This window comes from Chaetura pelagica, unplaced genomic scaffold (assembly GCF_000747805.2).
Source record: "Chaetura pelagica isolate M959 unplaced genomic scaffold, ChaPel_1.0 scaffold45, whole genome shotgun sequence".
Classification (NCBI taxonomy): domain Eukaryota; kingdom Metazoa; phylum Chordata; class Aves; order Apodiformes; family Apodidae; genus Chaetura; species Chaetura pelagica.
The window spans coordinates 2,275,893-2,298,989 of record NW_009953217.1 but is presented as its reverse complement, the minus strand read 5'-3'; the positions used below and the strand labels follow the sequence as shown (position 1 = coordinate 2,298,989).

The window sequence follows — 23,097 nt, the reverse complement described above, 5'->3', positions numbered from 1 at the left end:
CCTGCTGAAAAAAGCGGGTTTCTTCCCTCTTCTGTTCTTACAGTTCAATTCTAATTCATGAGAAGTGAAACAGAGACCTTCCATGCCAAATTTCTTCTGTTGTCTGTGCTTGGTTGTTTTCATTTTAGCATTCACATCAGTGCAGGATTTGATGTATTCTGTCTACCTTGCTCAGTCAGGGATGGACTGTTCACCAGTGTTTCATGCCAGCTGAGCTCCTGAAGTATGCACTGATCAATCAATAGTGGAAGGGAAGATTTCAGAGTTGGATAATTATCATAGCTCTACTGAAGTCCCAGTGTGCAAGAAGTCCAGGTTTCAGCAACTCTGAGACGTATTTTCATTACCAACATCATACAAAATCATTGCATTGTTACTGAAGTTGCTAGGAACATTTTTCCAAGAGCAGGGTTGGCCTTCTAGTTTTATTGTATTTACAATTGGTTTGGAACGGCTCTACTCAACTGAGGTTGCTCCTTCCCCTTACTTAATCTCTGCCCTTCTCTGCCATTGCCCTGAGCACACTGTTGATACAGAATGACTACACTGGCAGCTGCAGGAAAGAGATTTCACTACTGGCAGAGAGAAAACTATCACTTCTGTGAAGGAGATCCCTAAATCACAAATCAATTATATTGGTCATATATAGAGCACTAAGCCTTTTAGGACTTCTGACATCCACTTTTCAGTCATCATGCCTGCTGAAGTAAGAATCTAGATTCAGATCCATAAGCCAAGATTATGAAATAATTGGAGGAAATACCGGGTAAAAAGAAAAAAAAGGAAAAACCTTCACAACAATTCACCAAAATTGTTACCCTGACAAACAGGCCTTTTAACTGAAATTTCTCTCTTGTTTTTTAAAACCATCACTAGCCACTGTCAGCATCATCCTTTCTACTTTATACAAAAAGTATTAAACCCACTAATACTTCAGACTAATGCCAGGACAAATTGAATTTAGCTTCAGTTTCCCATTTGTTACAGGTAGCGTTCACTGGGTTCTAAGCTGTCAGCTGGAGAGCTGCTGGGACACCACATGCAGCAATTCTGACTAGAAATGAAGATGTTTTTCATTCAAGTTCAGCAGTGCTTCTAACACACACCTTGTCTGCTCCATCTGACCAGCGTTCAGGCTTTCATTCTGCTGATGCCTGAGGAATGGCAGTTTTTTTGGCCACGGCACTCAGGACTGCTGTGTGCTGCTGCTCACTTTGGTATCTTGTTCTCCAAGGAGCAAAACCAAGACTAAGTAGTTTAGGTGCTGAGTTGCCACTAACATCAAACAGCCAAATAGAAAAATACTGATAATGACTCATATTTTTTAGTGAACTAGGCAGTGAACAGCAAGGAAAACACACACAGCAGTCTCTGAGGATGATCCAAAACCAATGACATAATTTGGAGTCTACAAGATCAAGCTCCCTTTCACTCATTAAAAAACAACCAAGTCTCAGTAGATTAATACACTGTGGGTAGGATAAGCAACTCAGGAGAGATGCCAAAGCACAGGCTTGAGAGACAAATCACTCAGGCTCCCCTCTAACAGCAATCAGTTTATTCCACACACTGCATGGAAGTGACATTGAGACTAGATGTTTGGGATTTTTTTCAAAATGAAATTAATCTCTGAACTCTGCTAGGCATCTTGATCTAACAGGTAGACCTCTAGTCACAGAAAGGACAGGCCTGGATTTTAATTCTGCTCCTGCCACTGAGCATTAGCTCCTGCAAATTTGCTCCTACAAATGCACCTTGTCTTGGCTGTATAGACAATAAGGCTGATAGCACAAGAAATGTCTTTTTAATTAACACATACACAGCTCCCAGTTCCTATTTCTAGTCACAACTATAATAAATAAAAAATAATAATAATAATAATAAAAGACAAACCATTGGTATCTGCAGATGCCATTCCCCATTTTCCCCTGTTATTTGCCCTTTCAAAGTGATGTTGTGAAACAGAAGACGAAATATTTTCAGACACTTCAGATTGTTCCTTTCTGCTGGGTGCCATTTATGATCCAGGAAACATGCTGCTAGTCAAAAGAATTGTAGCTATGAAAAAAATAATCTAGACAGCAACAGCAACTAAATTCAGATTGATTTTTATCATGTCAGTGGGAAGGGGGTGGTGTTACTACTTTCCTGTTATGCTCCATGTACAATACCCAGCCCTCTCACCACAGACCCTCACAAGAGGGTAGATGCTGCCCAAGCAGTGCTACTTCTCCTAAATCTTTGCAAAGCTGCCTTTGCCCAGAATATAGGAGGCCTGGGCTCAAATTACTCTTCTCCCTAAGGAATTGCCCTTTTTTTCATAAGATTTTTATTCCCACTTTGATGCTCATTCTCACCTACTGAGCCTGTCTCACATTAAATAATCAAAGAGTCACTAGGTCAGGGACAGAAGGTCTAACTCCACAGATTAGACATGAGGCACTCCCCTGAGAGAGGAGAGTCCTACCTAATATCCTCCATGTATTAATATTTCTTATTTTATATGAAATATTCAATGGAGCAGGGACTGAAATCCAACTCCCATCAAGGTTGAAAAACTAATGGCCATGATCAGAAATGGCAGTACCTTAAGTATTTTAATGTTGAGAAGGAAAATTCAAGGACTAGCAACATTGACCTCTGACTTCAGCACCTAGTCAGGGCTTTAGGAATCCGTGCCCTGCTAAGGTCTCCTACAGCTCAAGTCTCATGTCACTGTCATCACTTCCTGATCCTAAAACCAATAAAAGGAAAAAATACTTCCCCAAAAAAGTAGTAAGCACTAAACTAAACCGTGTCCTTCTCCTTGTCTTTAATGCAAGCTATTAAAAGAATATAAAAATTTAAAATATAATGTCCTTGCAGGCTGAATTTTCAGTGGTCACGACTTTCCCAGGGGAACTGAATTTGCAGCAGGATTTTTCCGTTCTCTTTCTAACGTTCCTTTCTCCAACAGTTTTTGACACTAATTCTCTCATTGCACTGCTACTGAGACAGCATTCTCTGCTTCTTGATCCCCAAGCCTAAGGTCAGAGTTAATTTTCCACTGAACTTTCCCATTGAGTCATCAAAGAAAATAATAAGAGCTTATTGTCACGGAATAAGAATGTTCCACACCCAGTCAAGGAGTACTAATAATTGGGTTTGGATGAAGAGTACCTGTACTGAGAGGCCTTGTCATGCAGGAAACCCAGTTGTACATGTATTCATTCCCAAGAGACACCCAGAAGCTTCTCTGTTCTTAGTGAAGTTGTTTTTCAAAGGTGACTGGGAACTTTAGCTAGTGAACAATCTTGTTGCATATTTGTGCTTTAATCATCAAAATATCATGTCTCTCTGTGCTTCCTTTCATGCTCTGTTTCTACTGAAGCATCACTTGAGCCTTGGATACAGCCCCAGTGCAACAGCATATGTTTTCTCTTTTCCCATAGCAACCTCTAAAAGAACAAGCAGTATAAATATTTCCAGTTAGACAACCACCTAAAAATTCTGCTGAGTACCATCATAGGCGAGCAATGACACTATCCTTTTGCACACAATAATTTAGAATAAATTCACAACCAGTGATGCATTTCTTTAGAATCCAGATAGACTAAAGAGATGACTGTTGCAGTCAGGTTACATTTTTGGAAGTGAAAACTATCTGTCTGCTGAAAAGGTTTTTTGGAAGATGCTGGTAATGGGTGGCAGGACGGATTTCCCAGCAGCTGATATTGACAGCCATGACCAGAGGCCAAAATAATTAAATTTTTAAAAAAACATGTGGAAAACAAAAGCAGTTTAAAAGGAAAAGAACAATCCCTGCTCCTTAGAATAGTGGAGAATTATTAATTTCTTGAACACAAATGGTTCACTTCCCTATTTCTTACAGTGTTTGGTTCTTCCTTAAAAGCTGATTCTAGAGTTACTTTAAAGGAAAAGGGAAAAGATGGGGGGGAAAAAAGACCATAAAATATTACCCTCTTCCACTTCAGGGGTTCCTTAATAGTCTCACAAAAGCAGATTGACTGGGAAGTCTGAGGGGATTAATTTGTTGTTTTAAAAAGAAAATCAATTGCAATGTTCTATAGGGTCAGGTCTTTTTTCTCTATCATGCTATTAAGGGTTGGTTTGTTTCCAAAGGTGAAGCAGCCCTCTTGCTTTTTTAGTTTGCACCTTACAGAGCAAGCACCCAGGAAAAGAGCAGCATTTTTTTTTCTCACAACCAGAAAAAAATCAACTATGCAAGAGGATTTGGTCTAATCCATATACATTTAGCCACAAGCTAGTCCTGGATTGAAAAAGGTTCAGGTATTATTTCTGTTTCTAGGTCATTTGCCAAATATGACCATGAAGTTAATTATAGGTGCACCATATTAATAGGATAATCTAACCATTGCTGCTCTGGACAGTTCACGTACATATATTCCTTCAGACTTCCCCCCCCAGCTCTAACCAGGAGCTAGTCCCTAGCTCTGCATGTGAGTCAGCCCAGAAGGAATTTGTTATGACAGCTTATTCCCAGAAAACCCATTACCTGTCTCCTCCAAGGACAAGGCAATGAAAATGTCCCAAAGGGCTAGATCCTGCCTGTGGGTGCCAGATGGATCAGGCTGGATGCCATCTACTTTTCCCCAACATTTGCACCTAATTATTTCTTCCACTACAGTCTTTATTGTTTTATCCACTTTCAAAGCTCCCAGTGCAGGATCTATTCCATCTTATGGCCTCTTTCTCTAGAGACTATCCCTGGGCATATTGTCAGTGTGAGGCATGAATCTACATTAGCCCAACACTTCCTATTTTTTTTATTTCAGCATGTGGTGAAAATCTTTATTTTCACAACAGCAAACTGAGATGGCAGACCCAGTGCTAATAAGGAGGGACTGTCACATTACAGATATTATGACAAGGATCTCACAGTGTTCACTTTTCCTTACATAAGAGGAGATTTTAGCAAGGAACTCACATGACTGGAATACTGATATGAAAGGGCACAGCTTGTTCAGAAAGGACATGCAGGGAAAAAGAAAGGGTGTATCAAAAATATAGATCTGCTCAGAAGCTATAGGCAGACAGACCTTTCAAAAGTTTCTGTGTAAAAATAAAGGCAAAGGAAATGGGAAGGGTATGGCACTGTGTGCCTGTTTTGGCTTGCCAAACCAGAAGGCTAATGTGGATGGGGCCTTTTATTTTTCCCTAAACATCTCAAGAGTTGTTCAGAGCACAAGATTAAGTGTTATCATAGAGCTAGTTTCTTTTAATTAATTGTAATAATAATGAAATACAGTTTATAAAACTGTTTTTTAAGACATAAAACTGCAGTCAGTGATGTAACCCCATTATAGTTTGTTTTGTTGGTTGTTTTACCAGTATAAGTGATTGTGTTTTACACACAATTCAAAATGGTCAGGTGCAATTACACAGCCAGTTGCCACCGTTCAGCTGACGTGTGGCAATGAACTTCATAGCTTGGTAGTTCTGCGTGCCTGGGAACACACAGAAAACGCAGCCTTACAGAGATGGGGTTTATTGGAAATCTGTAGGTTGTCAAATATTTCTGGCTCTCAGCTTGAAGTCAGTAGGGCTCACAGCTTAATTTAGGAAGACAAAGTAACAATCACATCTACCCATACACAAAATTTCTGTGGAATAACATTCACCTGCACAGAGTTGAAATCTGAAAATGATCTCTTGACCTAGACAGTCTCATTGACCCTTAATTATGTAATGATTTCAACAGAAAGATCAGTCTCCCATTTCCATGACAACGGTGCCAGTGAACAGCAAAGCTATCAAGGTCAGGCATATAAACTGAGAAAGAAAAGTCATTTTCTGTGTAATGGTTCATATGAGCTTTAACTGCAGCAGTGGCAAATAAATAGCCATATCCTTGCTTGATCACCTGTCTCAAATGTACATAAGGGAAAGAAAAGAATTGCTGGAGTACAAGTACAATCACATTGCCTTCCTGGCTGGTTTAACTGCTGGTGGCTGCTGCTTGGGAGGATAACCCAAACTGCAGAGCAGCATTCAGCTACATAATGCTGGGATGTGAGGAACTTGGTTTCTTATTAAACTGACACTAAAGAAGCCAGGCAACATATGGTTTTTATTGTGTTTATCAAAGTTAATGTCACAGCTGATTTTGTATTCCTTGCAGAAAAGCCCAGAATGGGGGGGGGGGGGGTTTAAAAAAAAAAAAAAAGTCTAATTTGAGAAAACCAAAAAGCTTTACTAACTGGTTCCATTCCTGCCCTCTCCCAAGGATCTGCTTGCAAATGGAAAATAGATGGAAAAATCTGCATACTTCCCTAGTAACCTCTTTGTAGCTGCCAGGCTCTGTCATGCCAGGCTTCAGCCCCCTCCTCTTTCTTCCCTCACCCCTTTGCCATATCAGGAAGTCTCCAGGAGCAGGAGGTGACAGGCTGCCAGCCAGCTGTCCCCTGGGGTGCAGGCTGGCCAAGGGGCACATGGCTGTGGGGACCTGCCCCAATGCCACTATTTGTGTCTGAGGCTCTTCTGGCTTTTTGGAACCACCTGTAGCCCTTTGCTTCAGTAAAATGGTTGTCTGATTCTCTGTACTATGGGCTCAGACAAGAGCTCATGACAAGCTCCTTCATGCAGATCCACACAAATTTATGTCTATCTTTTTGCTGCTTACTTTTTTGCTCAAGTTATCTGAATTATTACTATCCCTACCCACATGAGAATACCCAAGGCTTCTTTGTTCCGTTACTGTATTCAGATATTCCTTAGTTTTTTAATATCCTTTTTAAAATAAGGGAATTATCTTGGAAGGGTGGCTGGAGAAGCTACATGGGACTCACTGGGGATAACAAACCCAGCAGAGTTAAAGAACATGGCTCTTCATGGGGTGATTACAAAACCTCACTGCTACTCCTGAGTCCATCATGCTTTCAGTTATCATCTAACTTTACTGTCTGTTTGATTATTCCTAATATTGTTCCAAAGGAAAAGTCTGTTTTATTCAGTTTCTGTCACTAAAATATTTGCTTCTGCCTCACATCTCTTTCAATTTCTATTTCCAAAACACCCGTAACATCTCTTCAGTTTATGACATGTTACTAGTTACCTGAAGCTAGTATCTAAAACTTTAAAAGGACTTCTAATTCTAAAATAGGATCTTTTCTTTATTGTCATTACCTGGATTTTTCATTTATTTAAATTTTTTTTTTTTGCAAGAGCATTGCCAGGAAAATATGTAAATCACACTTAGAGGAAGCTGTGTCAGACTGGGCAGTGATTTACAAGGTTGCCTGGAGCTCTGCACAAGGTGCATGTTTAAATAAGCATTTACTTTATGTGATGGAATAACTATAATATTTGTCTTATTAATCTGCATAAAGCTGACAGAGTTCTAGGATTATAAATTGGACCAAGGATGTAAATGCAGCATTTCAAGCAAACTCCTGAAGTTATTGCTCTTCACAGTGAATTGCACCATTCCATGATGAATGACCAGCATTTAACAGTTACTCAGGTATCAGGCACAAAGCTGTGGCTCAGCACTGTGCTTCTCCTGCCCGTTTTCATGGCTTCAGATATTAAAAGATTGAAAATTAAAAACAATCAGGAATTTTTTTAAAGATAAGGATGTGAACTTCTAAGCTCTTTCTCACTGTATATTTTTAAAATGTGACACTTTCTGTGGTTATAATTCTAAAGCAAAGGAGACATGCTATTCCCTAGACAACTTTGCGGGAAGGGGGGAGGCACCAGCACACCTTCCTTGTTCCCATATATCCCAATACCAAACCACTAGCACATCTCTGACCCTACTGCCCTCTATGCTGGCACCTTGTATACCACAGAAGACTCATCAGGACAGATCCAACCTCAGGCATGGGGCCAGCAGAGAGTTTTGTTTTCATTAGATGCCCTGTAAATCCTGGTTTGACTTAAGGAACACCCGTCTCAAGGTGCACCCTCAAACTGAAGAAACTGCTTCCACCTGCAGCAACTGCTCTTTGCACCTATCAGGGACTGATAATGTAGAATCAAGAAATCAGTTCAACCATAGATCAATAAGCACTCCAGGGGCTTCTAGACACTGAAGATGAGAAATAGCTGAAGAATGGCTTGGCATGGCCCCTTCTCTCATACTCTTCCAATCCATTACTGCTTCTGTTGTGCAAAGAGCAAGGTTTCATCACATGGATTTAATAGCCAAGTTTTAACAAACCTCATTCTGCCCTGACATTCAGATATCAAAACAATCATGCCTAAGCATCTCTAATGAAAAGTATTGTATTTTTGTACTCAGAAAATCCAGCATCTCTTAAATATCAAGGTTTCCTGGTATATTTTATTCTTGTATGTTGTGTCTTGTTGCCCTTCTTAACACAAGAAAGAACTAGGTGCATGAGAGCTGCTTCTTTCTTTAGAACTCAGAAACTACAGGCCCTAGTCACCCTGAAGCAGTAAATCCTGTTTAAGGAGAAATGACAGATGGAAAACAATTCCCACAAAGGACGATTTTGGTTCAGGAGAGACAATCAAGAAGAAAAAAAAAAAAAAAAAAAAGCTGTGGAAGGGCTCACAATATCATCTCCTCCAGCTCAGACACAAGCAGGATCAGTTGTCACTCCTGGCAGCAGAATTATCCCTGGCAGACATTTGCACAATCACTTCTGAAAGCCATTCAAAGACAGGAACTCAGCATCTCTCCAGCCAATCGACTCCATTGCTTTGCAACTTCCACTACTGGAAGCTTAAAAATATTTGATTTTTTCATCCATTTAAGCCCATTACTATTTGTCCCTTTTTCTGTGGTTTTGCAGAGTAGCCTTCTCCCCACAGCTATGGTTTGCATACATTGAAGCTTTCACTGCTAGTCCCAAAATGTGCCTGAAATACACCCAAGTGATCACAACACAGCCTGGAGCCTTTCTCCAGTGCTATGACTCTCAGCATCTGTGGGAAAAGAAAGCACTGCCATTACTGTCATTATGGTTCCTAAAAGATTAGCACTTCCTCATTAATACTCTCTTTGGCAACATTCAAACCCATGCATTTTTAGTCTAAAACTGAGTCTAATGAGGAGATACCCAAACTGCATTTGTATTTGTCATATTCAATGAGCCAAAAATTTAATTAGGTTGAAGATATTATCATTGGCAGTAGCACTTCAGCTCACTAGTTGTCATTGCTAAACACTTTCATTTTAATTATTTCCTTTACTGCCAGTCGGCTCTCCATGAGGTACATCATTCATGCTGTTTGAAGCCATGTTCAATGAACACGGTTCCTTACATACAATTAGAAATTGTCAAGAAAAGGCATTGCTGACAGCAGATTTGCCCTGTCAGGCTGCTCTTTCTAACTCTCCTTCAGCAAAAGGGAAAAGCTCTTCTCTTTTTCCACAGAGCACACACAAAAGCAGGGGCTCCATTTCCCCAAGGGTTGCACTGCCTCATCTGCCACCCAGGAAGGCAGAGAAAGGATTTTCTAGAGCAATGGATTTTTCAGACCCTGCAGATTTTCAGAAGAGTTTGCACAATAGAACTTGCTCCTCATCCCTCTTGAAAGTGGGGGAAAAAAAGGGGAAGAAAAAAAAAGAAAATAAAATAATAAGAATAATAAGAAAATCTCTAATCTTATCACAAAGGGTTGGAATTTAGCTATGGAAGGAGGTTATGGTATCTCCTTTGGCAGAAGAGTTCTCACGAGAGCTTTAAGCAAGTGCTGTGATTGACCAAGTATGTTCTGTGAAAAAGAACAGATGCAAATGATCCATAGAAAGACATCTTTGGACACAAATGACACAAGACAGGATGGCATCACAGAACAAAATGCAACAAATACACAGTATCTTGCAGAATAATGCCTGATGTTGAAAGCACTACAGCTGTCAGCAGTACCGGGAGGATGGGGATCCAAGACAAAGGCTGACTGGGCTGAAAGGCAGGGGGTATGTTTATAAACAAAATAAAGTCCTGATGCAGACTCATAGCATGGAACAGATCAATGACTGAACAGATGAGCAATTTGCCACAGTGCATTCCGTGTGCTGCAGGGATATAATGGATGGCTTTGCAAAGTGCTTTGGAATGGTCAATTACATGGTTAAACCATACAGATGTCTGCAGCATCATGTGCTATTGGAGAACTGGAGAACAACCCTTGTGTATTTGTATCTGTCAAAGGGAAAAATCTTTCTGTACAGCTTTTTTTTTTTTTTTTTTTTTTTTTTTTTTTTTTTTTTTTTTTTTTTTTTTTTTTTTTTTTTTTTTTTTTTTTTTTTTTTTTTTTCTCCCAGATATCCAAAGTCAGGAATGGATTTGCATTAAACCAACACACTCTGTTTTCAATTTCATCAAAAATGGTACATGCTGTATTAAAAAAATGCAGAATGCACTAACACAAGAGCTTACATGGCTTGCTTGCCCTGCTGAGCTTTCCTTGCAGCCCTGCTTTTCTCCCAAGCACTGCAGCTCCTGCCATTTGTTCCAATTTTCAGTCTTTAAAGAGAAAAAATGTTTTCCCTTCACTCGATAGAGGGCTAAAAGGCTGTTGCATTTTACTGATTGAAGATCAAGCTTTGAGGGACAGAGGAAATGAGAAAAAAGAAAGAATGGGCTACAAATTTAAGAATTAATTCTATTTTTGTCATAATTGCTTTCTATATGGATGATTATGATAGCTATCACTTTGGGTTCACCAGTTTCTGAAGTGCAGTTTTGACAAAAAGACAAGATTTTTTTCCAATCATTGGTCCATTTCAGGGCAAAGTATTGAATAACAGTTGGACTTGGCACTTTACTCAAGAAAAGGTAATGAAACTGTCTCTTCTGGGCAATACAATGCAAACCTGAATGAGCTGGGAAAGAGAAGTGGCAGGGCTAAGGGTGGCTTCTTTGTTTCCAGACTAAAACTACTATTGCTGCAACAGAGATGTGCTTTGCATTTCTTCCTCTATTACCACTTAGTGCAAAACTAAGATCTTTGAAAATTGTTTTATACTTCAGCCCTTGTAATCTAGGAACCAGGTAAGAGGTAATCATATTACTAGCTGTGATAGGCTTAAGCAGGGAAGAGTTTTCCCCATGGGTAATGAAATGGGCATGTTTATAAAACACTGTCACAGTTTTCTCTCTGTAACAGAAAAGTAACTTCCCAAGTAAACACAGCAGTGACACTGTGTAGGGGCAGAGCAGCAAGTAAAAAGCTATTTAGGTACTAATAAGAGTTAATGAATGCACTGAGTGGAATTAAGACTTTACATGCAGAGAAATGAGTAAGGAAAAGAATTCAAATGGTCCATAACTCAGAAATACAATCATGTGTCTTTTCAAGCACATGAGCAATTCCATTAAACTAATCTGCTTTAATTCCATTAGGCTTAGAGAGACTATTCATATGCTTAAACTCAAAAAATGATTAATTATTTCCCTAAAATATGGCCCAGCCAAGAATGAATAACAGAAACAAATGTTGTATGTATGAATTTAAATGTTTTAAGGTATTCAACTCAGCCTTCTGTAAACTAAAACATTCAAATTAGCTTTCCGATGGAAAACCTGTTCCCTGGGTGCAAAATATCCTCACAAAGTAACATTCGAATTGTTACACAAAATTATTTTGCTGAGAGTCAATAGCTGATCATCTAATAAAAGGCTCAAATATCATAAATCACAACTAAGTGAAACAGCTCATTTCCTATACATGTTCAGCATCCTTCAGAAAACAATGGAAAAAGCATGTTTTAAAGTAAATTCAAGTAGTAGATGGAAGCTGATAAGAATTCTTTGGTTAGCTCTTGCCAGTGAGCTGCTCTTGCATATAAATTATAAATTGGAGTTTATATGCATATAAATAAATTATATTTATGCCACTCCTTCAGTTTATCCTATATTTTATTTTGGGGGTGCTATTATTTACTTTAAATAAACAAATAAAAAGACACGTCCACAACAATATCTCTGAAATTAAAGTGTCCAGCAAGGTACTGTCTGATACCTCTGCTGTGACAAGCAGCAACAGATTCTGAGGAGGCCAACCAGCCCATAATGTGCTGCACTTCATTCTGGTTGAAGTGTGAATGGGCAAGATGAATAATGAACTACTTCTATGAAAAAAAAAAAAAAAAAAAAAAGAAATTTTATTCACAGCTTACTATCCTATTTTCTCATTTACACATGAAGTTTAACAGATGCTGCCTTCAGAGCTGAGCACTGACTCACTCTGATACATATTCAATACTTGCATTTGAGACGACCTGTTGCCATATGGAAAATCAGGAACAATTACTCTAAATAATTACATCAGTTTATTACTGTCTGTTTCCAAGAGAAACAGGCCTTGTTAGTAATATGCACTTTCGTTGCCAAGTAACTTAATCTTTAGGGAAACTAAAGTGCTAGCATTCTCTAACAACAAATATCCTTTCTGACTGATATCATCATGGCTCATAACTGCATCTTTATGCTGACCATTTCCTAAAGTAATCTCCGCTCACTTAGGGTTGATGGCCTCGGAGGGGTGAGTTATCACACCTGGCTTCAGATGTTCACTGAAATGGTATCTGAGTATGAGCTGGTCAGTCTAGGATTCCCTCACAGCCACTTTTAAGGCGAGTGAGATGAACACTTAGCAGACCAGATCAACTGCATGCTAGAAGCCCCCATTTCTCCATGTATCAGGAGTCCTGGTGAAGAGAGAGCTCTTCTGTTCAGGGAGATGAATCCCAGGCAGGTGCTCTCCCATCCAGGCTGCCAGCAGAAATGGAAGCCAGTCCCTGTCAGCATGATTAAACTTCTCCTTTGGCAGCAAAGCCTGGCAAGAGGCAAGCCTGTTTTGGGGCCTGTTCTGCAAAACCTGTAGGCTGGGATTTTTAGACTACAACAGCTCTTCACATCTGAGCTCAACAGCAGCTCTGAGGGTAAGGCCTCTTAGGCAGGTGCTTAAAGGCAGATGTAAATATTGGCCCAGGCTTCCAAGGAAAGTCAAGCTGGTGCTGGCACCTCCTTCACACTTCTGCCACAGGCGCTTTCCCTGTTCTCCAGCCAGTTTTCTATGCTTTTCAGTTCATTATCACTTTTAAACTTTGAAACCCTACTGTTCAAGTGCGGTCACCCAAATTGTTGCAGACAGCAACTTACTGTTCCTCATTGTGCTTTCCACTTGAATTTCACTCCAGATTGAAAAGACAGCACTGAAATCCCTATTTTTTCCTCTCAAATTGATTGGGTTAAGCAGAGCTCTCCTCCACAGCTCCTTGCACTGCAGTTCTCTCTTTCTATCTTCAGCTTTCAGAAACCAGGAACACAGCCGAAAAAAAACACTTCTGCCTTATGCACCACCTGACTGGAGTAAACAACTGCAACATGGTGACAAAGTCCTTTCTTCTCTCACCAAAATCTCACTGTGTCATTTTAATTCAGTTGTGCTTCTAAGCAGTGCTTGATAAATTCTTCCTAAACATGCTGCAGTCTCCCCATAGCTAATATCAAATGAACTGCACTAGACAGATGGGTGCCTGACAGGCACTTTGTTTAAGGCTCATATTACACAAAACATTTTTTAGTCTTTAGTGAGTCCTCCCCAAGCCAACTGAACTTGTTGTTTCAAAACCTACCTTGTAGCCCTTGGTGACAGCAACTTAACAGAAACTACAGAGCCTATTGTGTTTTTCTGTTTTCTCTCTGCTCTGTCACTGATTGGTTTTGCTGTGCTTATCCACTCTCACCTGATAACAACCTCTGATCAACATCTAGGATCTTTTAGTGGTTGAAGGCTTGGATTTTTCACTATGAAAAGCATTTCCTTGCAGTTCTCAGAACAGAACTCTCTTTTAGTTTGGAAAATGGTAGCATGGACAGAATGATTTCACACAAGGCATATACACTTCTCACCTGTGTAAGGAATAGTGGTGACAAGAAATCCAGTTACAAAGGCCTAATATTTCTCTTTTTCCAACAGGCCAGTTACTCTCTTCGTGACATCCTCTGTACATGAAACTAATTAATCGTGCCTCACCACTCTGTTGAATCAGAGCATAGAAACTATCTAATATCTGATTTAGATAGATATTTATTCCCTTCTTATTTAAAATTTCTTCTGAGGACCCATTTCTGTAATGATATCTACAGAAAAAGAGCTATTCTGTATGTTTTGTTTACCTTCAATTACTTTAGATCTATGAGGAAAGCTGCTCTATCAGAACATATTGCCGCTTCACCAATAATTTCATTATTCAGTGTTTCCAGATATATCTTCCCATTGATTTGAATTTTTCTCTACCACTATCACTTTTGTTAGGTCAAATCCTACAACTGTAATTTAAAAGCAATTTGGCAGAAGAAGCATCTCCTAGCCAGGATATCTGGAGAAGCCAAATTTTCCGTACAGAACTCCACCATTCCAAATCTACAGCTGATAATATTTGAACTAAGAACATACACTCCTGATTAAAGAGCCTTAATCTTATTCCTAGACCAACCATCCATAAATTGTTTTATCTATGTAAATAGTAAATTGTTTTCTTTTAAAAATTAATGTATATTTTACTGTGGAGGGCACACTCTATGTTGAATGAAATCTCTGTAACACAAGCAAGGAAATACCCAAGCACACAGAGCAATCTGTGTAGCTCCTATTTATGGAGGTTGTTTCTTTGTCTTCATAATTCTAATAGTCTATACTATTGTCATTGACAATATACAGTTATTTGCTTCCTGAGGTTCTATATCTACTTAGTATTCTGAAAGTCACAGGTACTGAGCTAAACCTGAAGCAGCCATTTTAATTCCAGTCTTTTCATTTCTCTACAATGTAATTATCTTATAGATTTTTTGTATAGACTTAGTGTTTTTCTTTTTCTTCTCCTGGTGGATAAGAATAGAATTATTAAACTAGTTTCAGCTAGGTAACTGTCACCAATATTTAAAAATTAATGGCTTTTTACAAAAATCACATAAGTAATCCAAGCATAAAAATTATTCTTTATGACACCATTTCAGAGCAGTGGCACACAGTCTTATCATACAACAGACTGTGATGCAGAAACATTAAACATAAACCTTCATCACATTTTTCTTCTACCCAAGTTACATATTTTTTATTGTATACAGTGTCCTTTTTATATTTGGACTACAGCATCTTTAGGAGATACAAGATACAAAACATAATATTCAGCATCTTACTCTAAATTATACTAAATTATCTTCTTAACTATCCAAATGTAATCCTATAGACTTTAGAATCAGTCTTTTTCCTTGTGTATTCAAACACAGTGATGTGCCTACCTTACAATTCCCCCCTTGCTAGTGCAGGATTTTGAACATGAAACACTCTCAGAGAGGCCACCATCCCGAGAGAGTCAAGGCACCTTGTTATAAAGACACATTTGAATTTAAGCACACATTTAAATCCAGCGTAAGTCTGTGTGCTTTGCAGTATCAAGAGAATCTTAAAGATAATCATATGCCTAAATATTATGCTAAACTGTGGCTAGAAACAAGGCTTATTGCCTGAATGAGCAGAATAGTTGCAGTACCCCAGTACAGATTAATGCAGCTGTGTGAGATTTATCTTTGAATACAGCAGGAAGAGACTGTAGCATTAATCTTCATTAATAAAAGGGAAACTAATGAATCAGCAAACGCTGGAGACTATAGCAAAAATACTTTAGGAAGAAAAACACTCTAGCTCATGCTGAACCACAAGTCTCATCTTGTGCAGCATTCAGCTTTCACAAAATACATTTAAGAGAATTATATGTTACCTTTAACATTATTTGCTTTTTTAGTAAAGAGGAACAATAACAGTGTTCTGGGAGAAGTTCATGATACAGGTCTCTGTGACATCACATTGCTGGGGTGAGATTATTAACTTCTTATAATTTGAATGAGAAAAACTTACTTGAAGGCATTGGCATCTCCATGGACCTTATAGTTGTCTGCACTGATTCTTGAGATAACTCTTGTGACAGCAATGAGAATACCAATGTTGACCTGAAGAAGAAGGAACAAGACTTGGTCAAGAAAGTACTGACTGTGTCCAAGGTGCAGACCGTCCTAAGGGTGTGTTGTACAAATACAACAGAAAATAGGGGCTTCATGTGTTGTATTTATTTGACAAAAGAGGTTTCCAATTTTGGACTGGTACAGTTCAACCCTTGTCAATTGTTTTTCACATTCCTCACGTTGGGAAGTTCTTGCTTGTGCTTGTCTTCCTTAAGGAATAGTCCTTGCCTGTTTATAATAAGGCTGGATTGATATATTGCTTCACAGTTCAGATCCCTACTGTACAAATAAACACCCTAATAATCTACTACCAGCTGACAAATTAGGCAAGTCTTCAGTGAACAGGGGCCTGTGTCTGCACACTTTCTGGTTTTGTGCTTGCATGTCCAGTCTTCAGAAAGCAGCTTTCCAAACAAGACATTGCAGTGTACTATTCCCATTTCTTACCAAAGTCTTATTGCACTTTTATTAGAAGAATATTTTAAAACAGCAATGAGGAAAATAAGTTAAGCTTGACCTCTGCTCTTCCAAAGCCCTACTCTTTTCCATGCCAAGTCCAGCAGAAACATAGATAAAATGAAATTAAAAGAACTCCCACCAGAAAAGAAGGACATCTTGAACAGACTAACACTGAAAATATCTATCAAAAGAATCTGCTCTGGAGTCACAGATGAAGAGAGAAAGAAATCTTTATCACTTAAAGAAAATGTGGCAAAAAAAACTGTCTTGCTGTGCAAAGACCTTGAGTTTAAAGAAGAAAAACGAGAAGAGAGAATGTGAAGGTGAAAGATGTGTTTCCCCCTTCCTGACCAAAGTTACACATCAACTACAAAGTTGGTATTTAGCATCAGGTTAGAATAAGGATAGAACAAAACTGTTCTGAACTACAGAACCAAAAGAAAGAGAAGACATCAAAACAGTTCTGCTGCTCAGTTAAAAGTAATCATACTATATTTTGGCATAAATTTTCTAATTCTGAGGATGAAAGGGTGAATTAAAAATGCTTATGTTTATGATAATGGTATTTTTCAAATACCTTGATATTTTTCAAATCTTCTGACCACTCTTTTAATTTTAGATTTCTAATGGCAGATGATCACCTGGTGTAAAGCAGGAGCCCAGCTGTGATAGTTGATTTCTGCCTTGGCTTTTTAGCCTGTCCTAAGAACACCCTGTGGAACTGACAGCTCTACAATTACAAGAATACTTGGAGTTCAATCAGGCTGACAGATATTATAAAGAACTGAAATTCAATGGTCTTGGGATCATTTTCCCTATTCCCAAAAAAATCACATTTTGTTAATATATTTTATAAATTCTTTGAGGTGGTAACCAGCATTTTTGAGAAACACACTTACAGGCAGACTGATGCAGCAAAAAATGATTAAGTTACACTTTCTCTTCTCCAAACTCTCCAATTTTCTGCTGTATGTCCACCAAATATTCATCATCATTACTCCAGCTTTTCATGGGAATTGCACAGAAGATGCCTCTCTGCACCCTTAACTTCTTTCCTGACACTTTATCTCTCAGCAGCCTTTTTTAGTCTTTTATCCAAAACATCAGTCTCCCCTTCTGACACTTCCTTGTGGATGTTTCACTGACAGTTCAAGTTCATTCAGGCAGAATTGCTCCATGATCCGTTTGTCTGATGACTGCAGACAATAGCACACTCCTGCCAGCCTCAGAAATGCTCAACCCTGATGCTTTCTTCTATTCCTAATTCTTTTTAGTCACACCAAGATTTTTCTTTTTGCACATTTTAAAAAATAAGTAATTATGCCTAAATAATGTATAATCAAATGCTCCCCCAAAAAATCCAGTAAAGTATAAAATGTAGTAAAAAAAAAGTAAAGTAGCAAGTGAAGTAAAAATGTAAAAAGTAGATGCTAAATAAAAATATAACTACACCTCATTCTTAAAATTCTGAATTTCCTACATCTTACAAAAGTCAGTGAAATGTATGAATGATAGGCACCAACAAATGAATACTAAGAATCTTGCAAACTATCACTCAGACTGGACATGGATCCTAAGATCTGGGCATGAAAACAGTACAGGCAAGAAAATTAGTCTCAAAAGAGACAAATTAGATGGTTTTCTAAAGCAGGAACAGTTTTGCATTTCTAGTTGAATTCCAATTTCTTTTTATAAAATAAACTGAAAATGAATTTCCTAGGTATTTTGGATGGTCTAAATGGAAATTGTAAAAACCCTTGAGCTCATCCTCTTGTGCAGTGTGACTATCCTTTCCAGGGTGCATTAGTAACGTTTAAAATATGAGAAGGAAACACTGTGATCTCCCTGCTGATAAAAAAAACAAACAAGGTACTTGTAAAATTAGTAACTAACCATTACACTCAAGTCCCAAAGTTCTATATTTAAATTTCCTGAACCACTTGAAAATTTTTGCTTAGCTATTTTTGAGAAATCATAGTAATCTCATCCAGCAGATGAGATGTAGCCAAACAGATTGGCTACAAATGTCTTCCTTTGTTAGTATTTCAGTAAGTAAAGCACGGAGGTGTTTTCACTGCCCTCCTAATGGGAAACCAAAATACAGCCACTGAATTATCCCTCTAGTGATCTTTTTTGGCAACGGTTTGTATAGGAGAATGCTTACTTGATAAAACACTCATTATGCTTTAATCTATATCAGAATGTTCAAAGCAGGAGAATAAACACTTAGATAAGGCAATTTACTATTTGTTACTTTTCTGAAAAGCCAGATTACCTAACAGTTGCAGTTATTTTGCCTTAAAATTACAAAGGAACTTTGAATGTTTTTGCTTGAAGATACCGGCCACATTCTGCTTTTCAAAAAAATACAGCTAATAACATTAGCACTTGTTTCTTTAACTCACAGGACTTCTTTCCAGGCAGCTTGTCCAACCCCAGGCTCTCACAAGCCTCTGTGAAGTCAGCAGGAGCTGCCAGTTCCCATTAGTGCAGGCTTGATCCAAAGCCCACCAGGGCCCATTGAAAAATCCCAAAGATATCAGGGAGCTCTGGCTCACCGTGGAGATGACTTCATCTGACTAAAAATTGTCAGATCAGGAAGAGAGTTAAATGAGTAAAAAGGATCTCCTTCAATATCTTTTTCCATCAAAAGCTTGACAGACCAGATTCAGTGAGACAAATTCTTTCCTGCGGTTTGTTGAGGTTTTTTTTGCAAGGATTTCATGGAGATTTGCTCCAAGTCTCATGAGATTTTTGTTTCCTCTTTAGTGCAGTGCAGAAATCCCATGTGTAAAACCCTCTGATGTGGTGTGTTGCATCCTAGCCAAGAAAAACCTTGGCAGCACAGAGGAACCAAAAAAACCCAACACAATAAAACATATTTCCTTAATTAAATCCATTGACCAGCTTTCCTCTAAAACCACAAACTATTTTAGGCTCCACTTCAGCTTTGGGCAATGGTACAGGGAGTTACAACTGACTTTTCCAATCTGAGTGTTAATGTACTCTCTCATGGTGTGAGTTAATTTGATCCTTTTCATGACATCATGACACCAATGCTGCACGTTGTGGCAGTTGCAGCCCATTGCAAGGTCACATCAGGAATCATTGCTGGGTATTATGCATCTCCAGACTCAGATACTCAAATTATATTGATGTGGAAATCTGGGAAAATGATTTTGGAAAGCCTGATTCTACTCTTAGCTACCCCACAGCAACTAAAGATGGAATAGACTAAAGTGAGTTATTTTAGATTCTGTGTACATTATTTCATATTCAGGCCTGTAGTATCACACAAGTCAGAGCTGGATGTCAGAGCAAAGCTTTGAGGTTGGAAAGGAAACACACAAGAAAATAAATAAGAAGTAAAAGGTGTAACAGATCCCTGACTTCTACTCTCTCCTAATATTAATCCTTAATTTTAAAATTCTTACAGTCTGTTCCCCTGTTCAAAAAAGTGGTGTATGCTTTTCTCCTGGCTAAGTAAGAAGAAATTTAATTTTAAAATAATGAAAGAATTTAATTTTAAAGTAGTAAGTGCTCATAACCGAGTGCTAATAAGAAGAAATGAGAAGGTTAGCAGCTGTGGTCTGTTCATTTTTGTTCTAAGCCCCCACAGCACTTAAGTATGTATTTGATTTCTATGACTCTGAAGAATCCTGTTTCAGGGCTTTTAAACACTATGGGTCCAATTCTGTCACTTTTTCCCACAAATTGTCACTTCTCAATCAGTGGTCCTATCTGCAGAGTCAGATACTATTCAATACATGAAAATGATCCTAATTCTGCACTGGTACATAAAGTTATGAATAAATATCATAAGGCAACAACTAATTAATGTCTGATCAGCAGGTACAGGAGATAATAAGGGAGATCTTTTTTTTAAATATATATATCTAATATTCATAAGCAAGTACCAGCTGAAGACAGGGATGGAAATCTCAGCCTGGAACCCAACTTCCACAGAGTCCCATCTGAAGACACTGGTTACAAAGCAATGTCCCTGCAGCACATGTTAGCAATATGCTAATGAAACTCATTTAGCTCCCTAACAATGTTGTTTATAGGAAAGACTTGTAAAAAACCATCAGGAAAATAACTACTTAGAAGGAAAACAATTGGAAGGACTTGCCACCACAGCCCTGTGACGGGTTCTCACTGTCTGCAGCACACCCACTGCTCTGTGGACACAGATGCTTTCTGCAGAATTTCCTTAATTCTGCCATATCTATGGAAACACACCAAGGCAGCAGATGGCTGATAACAAACAAAGCCTCCTGCCAGAAGTTTTAATGTCTTGTTCCAAAAATTCAGGTGCTTTGTCAAGTTGGTTGTCGGTTTGTTTTTCTGTTCCTTTAAAGATATGTCCCAGGCCCACTTTGGCTGAGGTGAGTTTTGCTTTCAAATTAACTGCAACGATTTTTCAAAGCTGCCTTAGGAGGATGTTTTAGAGCCCGGAGTGTTGTGGTTTTGCGGGGGGAGTGGTCTTGAAACCTTAAGATGCAGGCAGAAGCCAAAAGACCTACCCACAGAAAAAAAATACTGTCATCACAACCCTTGACTCAAACCCCAAGAAAAGAGAACTTTGGGCATGGAAATCCATACAAGGCTGGGAGGTTCTGTGAATTACTCCCTAGAAAAGCATGTGAGTATTTTTTCCCTATCATGCTCACACCACATCATTCTTCTTTTTGGGCTCCCTTTTGCCTGCGAGGCTGTGGCAGGATAAAAGCAGACTGCATCTGCCTACTCCCCTCTTTTCTTCACAACATAATCCTTTTTCTTGGCAGAGAGAAACAGAGGATGGAAGTAGTCAAAAACTGCTTTTTGAGACGTATTTTCAGAGCTAAACACTAGTTCGTGTAACTAGTGGGCAATTTGTTATTTAAAGAGCACAGGCACACACACACAAACAATGTTTAGGCCTGTTATTTCCCTATAGGCACTAACTTATTTTTCAGCTAGCACAGTCAATGCCCAGAGAGAATAATTTGTCAGCTAGGTTGCTGCTATCTTGGGCAGAGCTGGGTTTAGACTATTTAACAAATTGCTCTATGTGGATCAACCTTGTGAGCTCATTTTTTCTCTTTCTCAAAGTATTTGTTTCCCTGAAAGAATATAACTTGTGTTGCACAGATATACAGTATAAGTGAGAGCCAGCCAGTTAAACCCTTACTTTCATTGGCAAGGAGCTACACATGCAAATTATTGAAGGCTGTGCTCACTCAGGTGAGTAAGTGCTTCACTCGCTGGCATGTTTTGATTAATACTATCCCTGGAAAGGAGCTGGGAAATATTTGATTTTACTGGTTGCCTGTCATTTCCTCCTTTGCTGCTGAACAATGGCCAGAAAGCAAGTGCTAAAGTGAGAAGACATTGCATATTGGATTAATTGCTTGCCTATCACAAATATCTACATATCTTTGAATATAAACTCACATGGACAAGGTCCAAGGTATAGGTCTACAAGAAACTAGAATAAAGTCTGGAGCTGTTTAGCCAGCTTTAAACCAGTGACCGACATTTCTTATTTTCTTGTATGTGCTTTCACTTAGGTAAAAGAGAACCTGCCCTACCCACATGGAGACTCTCCAGCGTTGTCATTAATAATTTTATTAAATTCCTACCATGGGGCAATTTCTGCCACATCAATATAGCAGCTGCTTTCATTGCTTTCCTAATATATGTTTATGTAACATAGTTTTTCAGAGGCTGTATCTTGGGGTGGAAGATGCTGGAGTAGGCTGGGCCAGGCTGTCTGTAGGAGATATTGATTTCCCTGTCTCCCAGGCAAACGTTAGGATGTTCACTCAGCTGCAGTGTAAAATTGCCTGTGATGGAAAAGGACAGCCAAGAAGCCACCTTCTGCTTGCCAAATGGTTATAGAGAGATGCAATGGTAAACACCGGTTCTATATGTACAGCTCCCCTTTCTTTTGCTTGTTAGCAGGATTTGTGAGGATTTTTCTGTTTGATGAATTTTGGGGAAGTTTCTTTGTGCTTTCCATGGAAATCTTAGCTTTCTTATGGAAGTACAATGTAGAGACAGTGGCTCCTTTTGATGCTACTCCATACAGGCAGTCCAGATCTTATTTATCTAGTCACCCTGAACATCACAGCATCTAGATTCTGGTCTAGATTTGGGCTCACACCTTTGAAATCTAAGTAAGGCTTTAAAGACAACCTGATTTCACTAATCAGTCTATACAATGTTCATACTGCCACTCTAATATCATAACCTGCAGAAAAAAAATCATAAATAACTTGATCAATTAAAGTATTGGAAACAGTGTTGAAGAAGAATAATCTCCCACTTAATCCATGCAAACACCTCTGACACCTTAAGTAAGCACAGTGATTAAGCTACAACTCACTGTAATTTAATGTGTGGGCATAATCAAATTGCTGCAGAGCATTAATGTATCAGTATCAGAGCCATGAACCTGGCACCCTCCCCTGGAAAGATGATGTTCATTAGAGCTGGCAGTGGTGTCTGCACAGCACCCAAACCCAGCACACTTGCCTGAATAGCCTTGATCAGCTAAACTGCCCTACCTGACACCAAATCCCTAGCCAGAGGAACAGCACACATTCCTTGTCACTGTGAGAAGGCAAATGCAGCTTTTTACCTTCACCAGAACTCACGCAAAAGGTGGCAGCTCATGTCATTG

At 38.8% G+C, this 23,097-nt stretch overlaps 1 protein-coding gene across 1 annotated transcript in view; it reads right to left on the bottom strand.

Annotated features, from left to right (window-relative positions):
- Positions 1-23,097, bottom strand: part of GPR133 (G protein-coupled receptor 133) — a 135,497-nt gene that overhangs the window by 12,541 nt on the left and 99,859 nt on the right. The window contains exon 21 of the mRNA XM_009997636.1: positions 15,865-15,956. Coding sequence (XP_009995938.1) covers positions 15,865-15,956 — 92 coding nt within the window. The remainder of the gene's footprint in view (positions 1-15,864; positions 15,957-23,097) is intronic.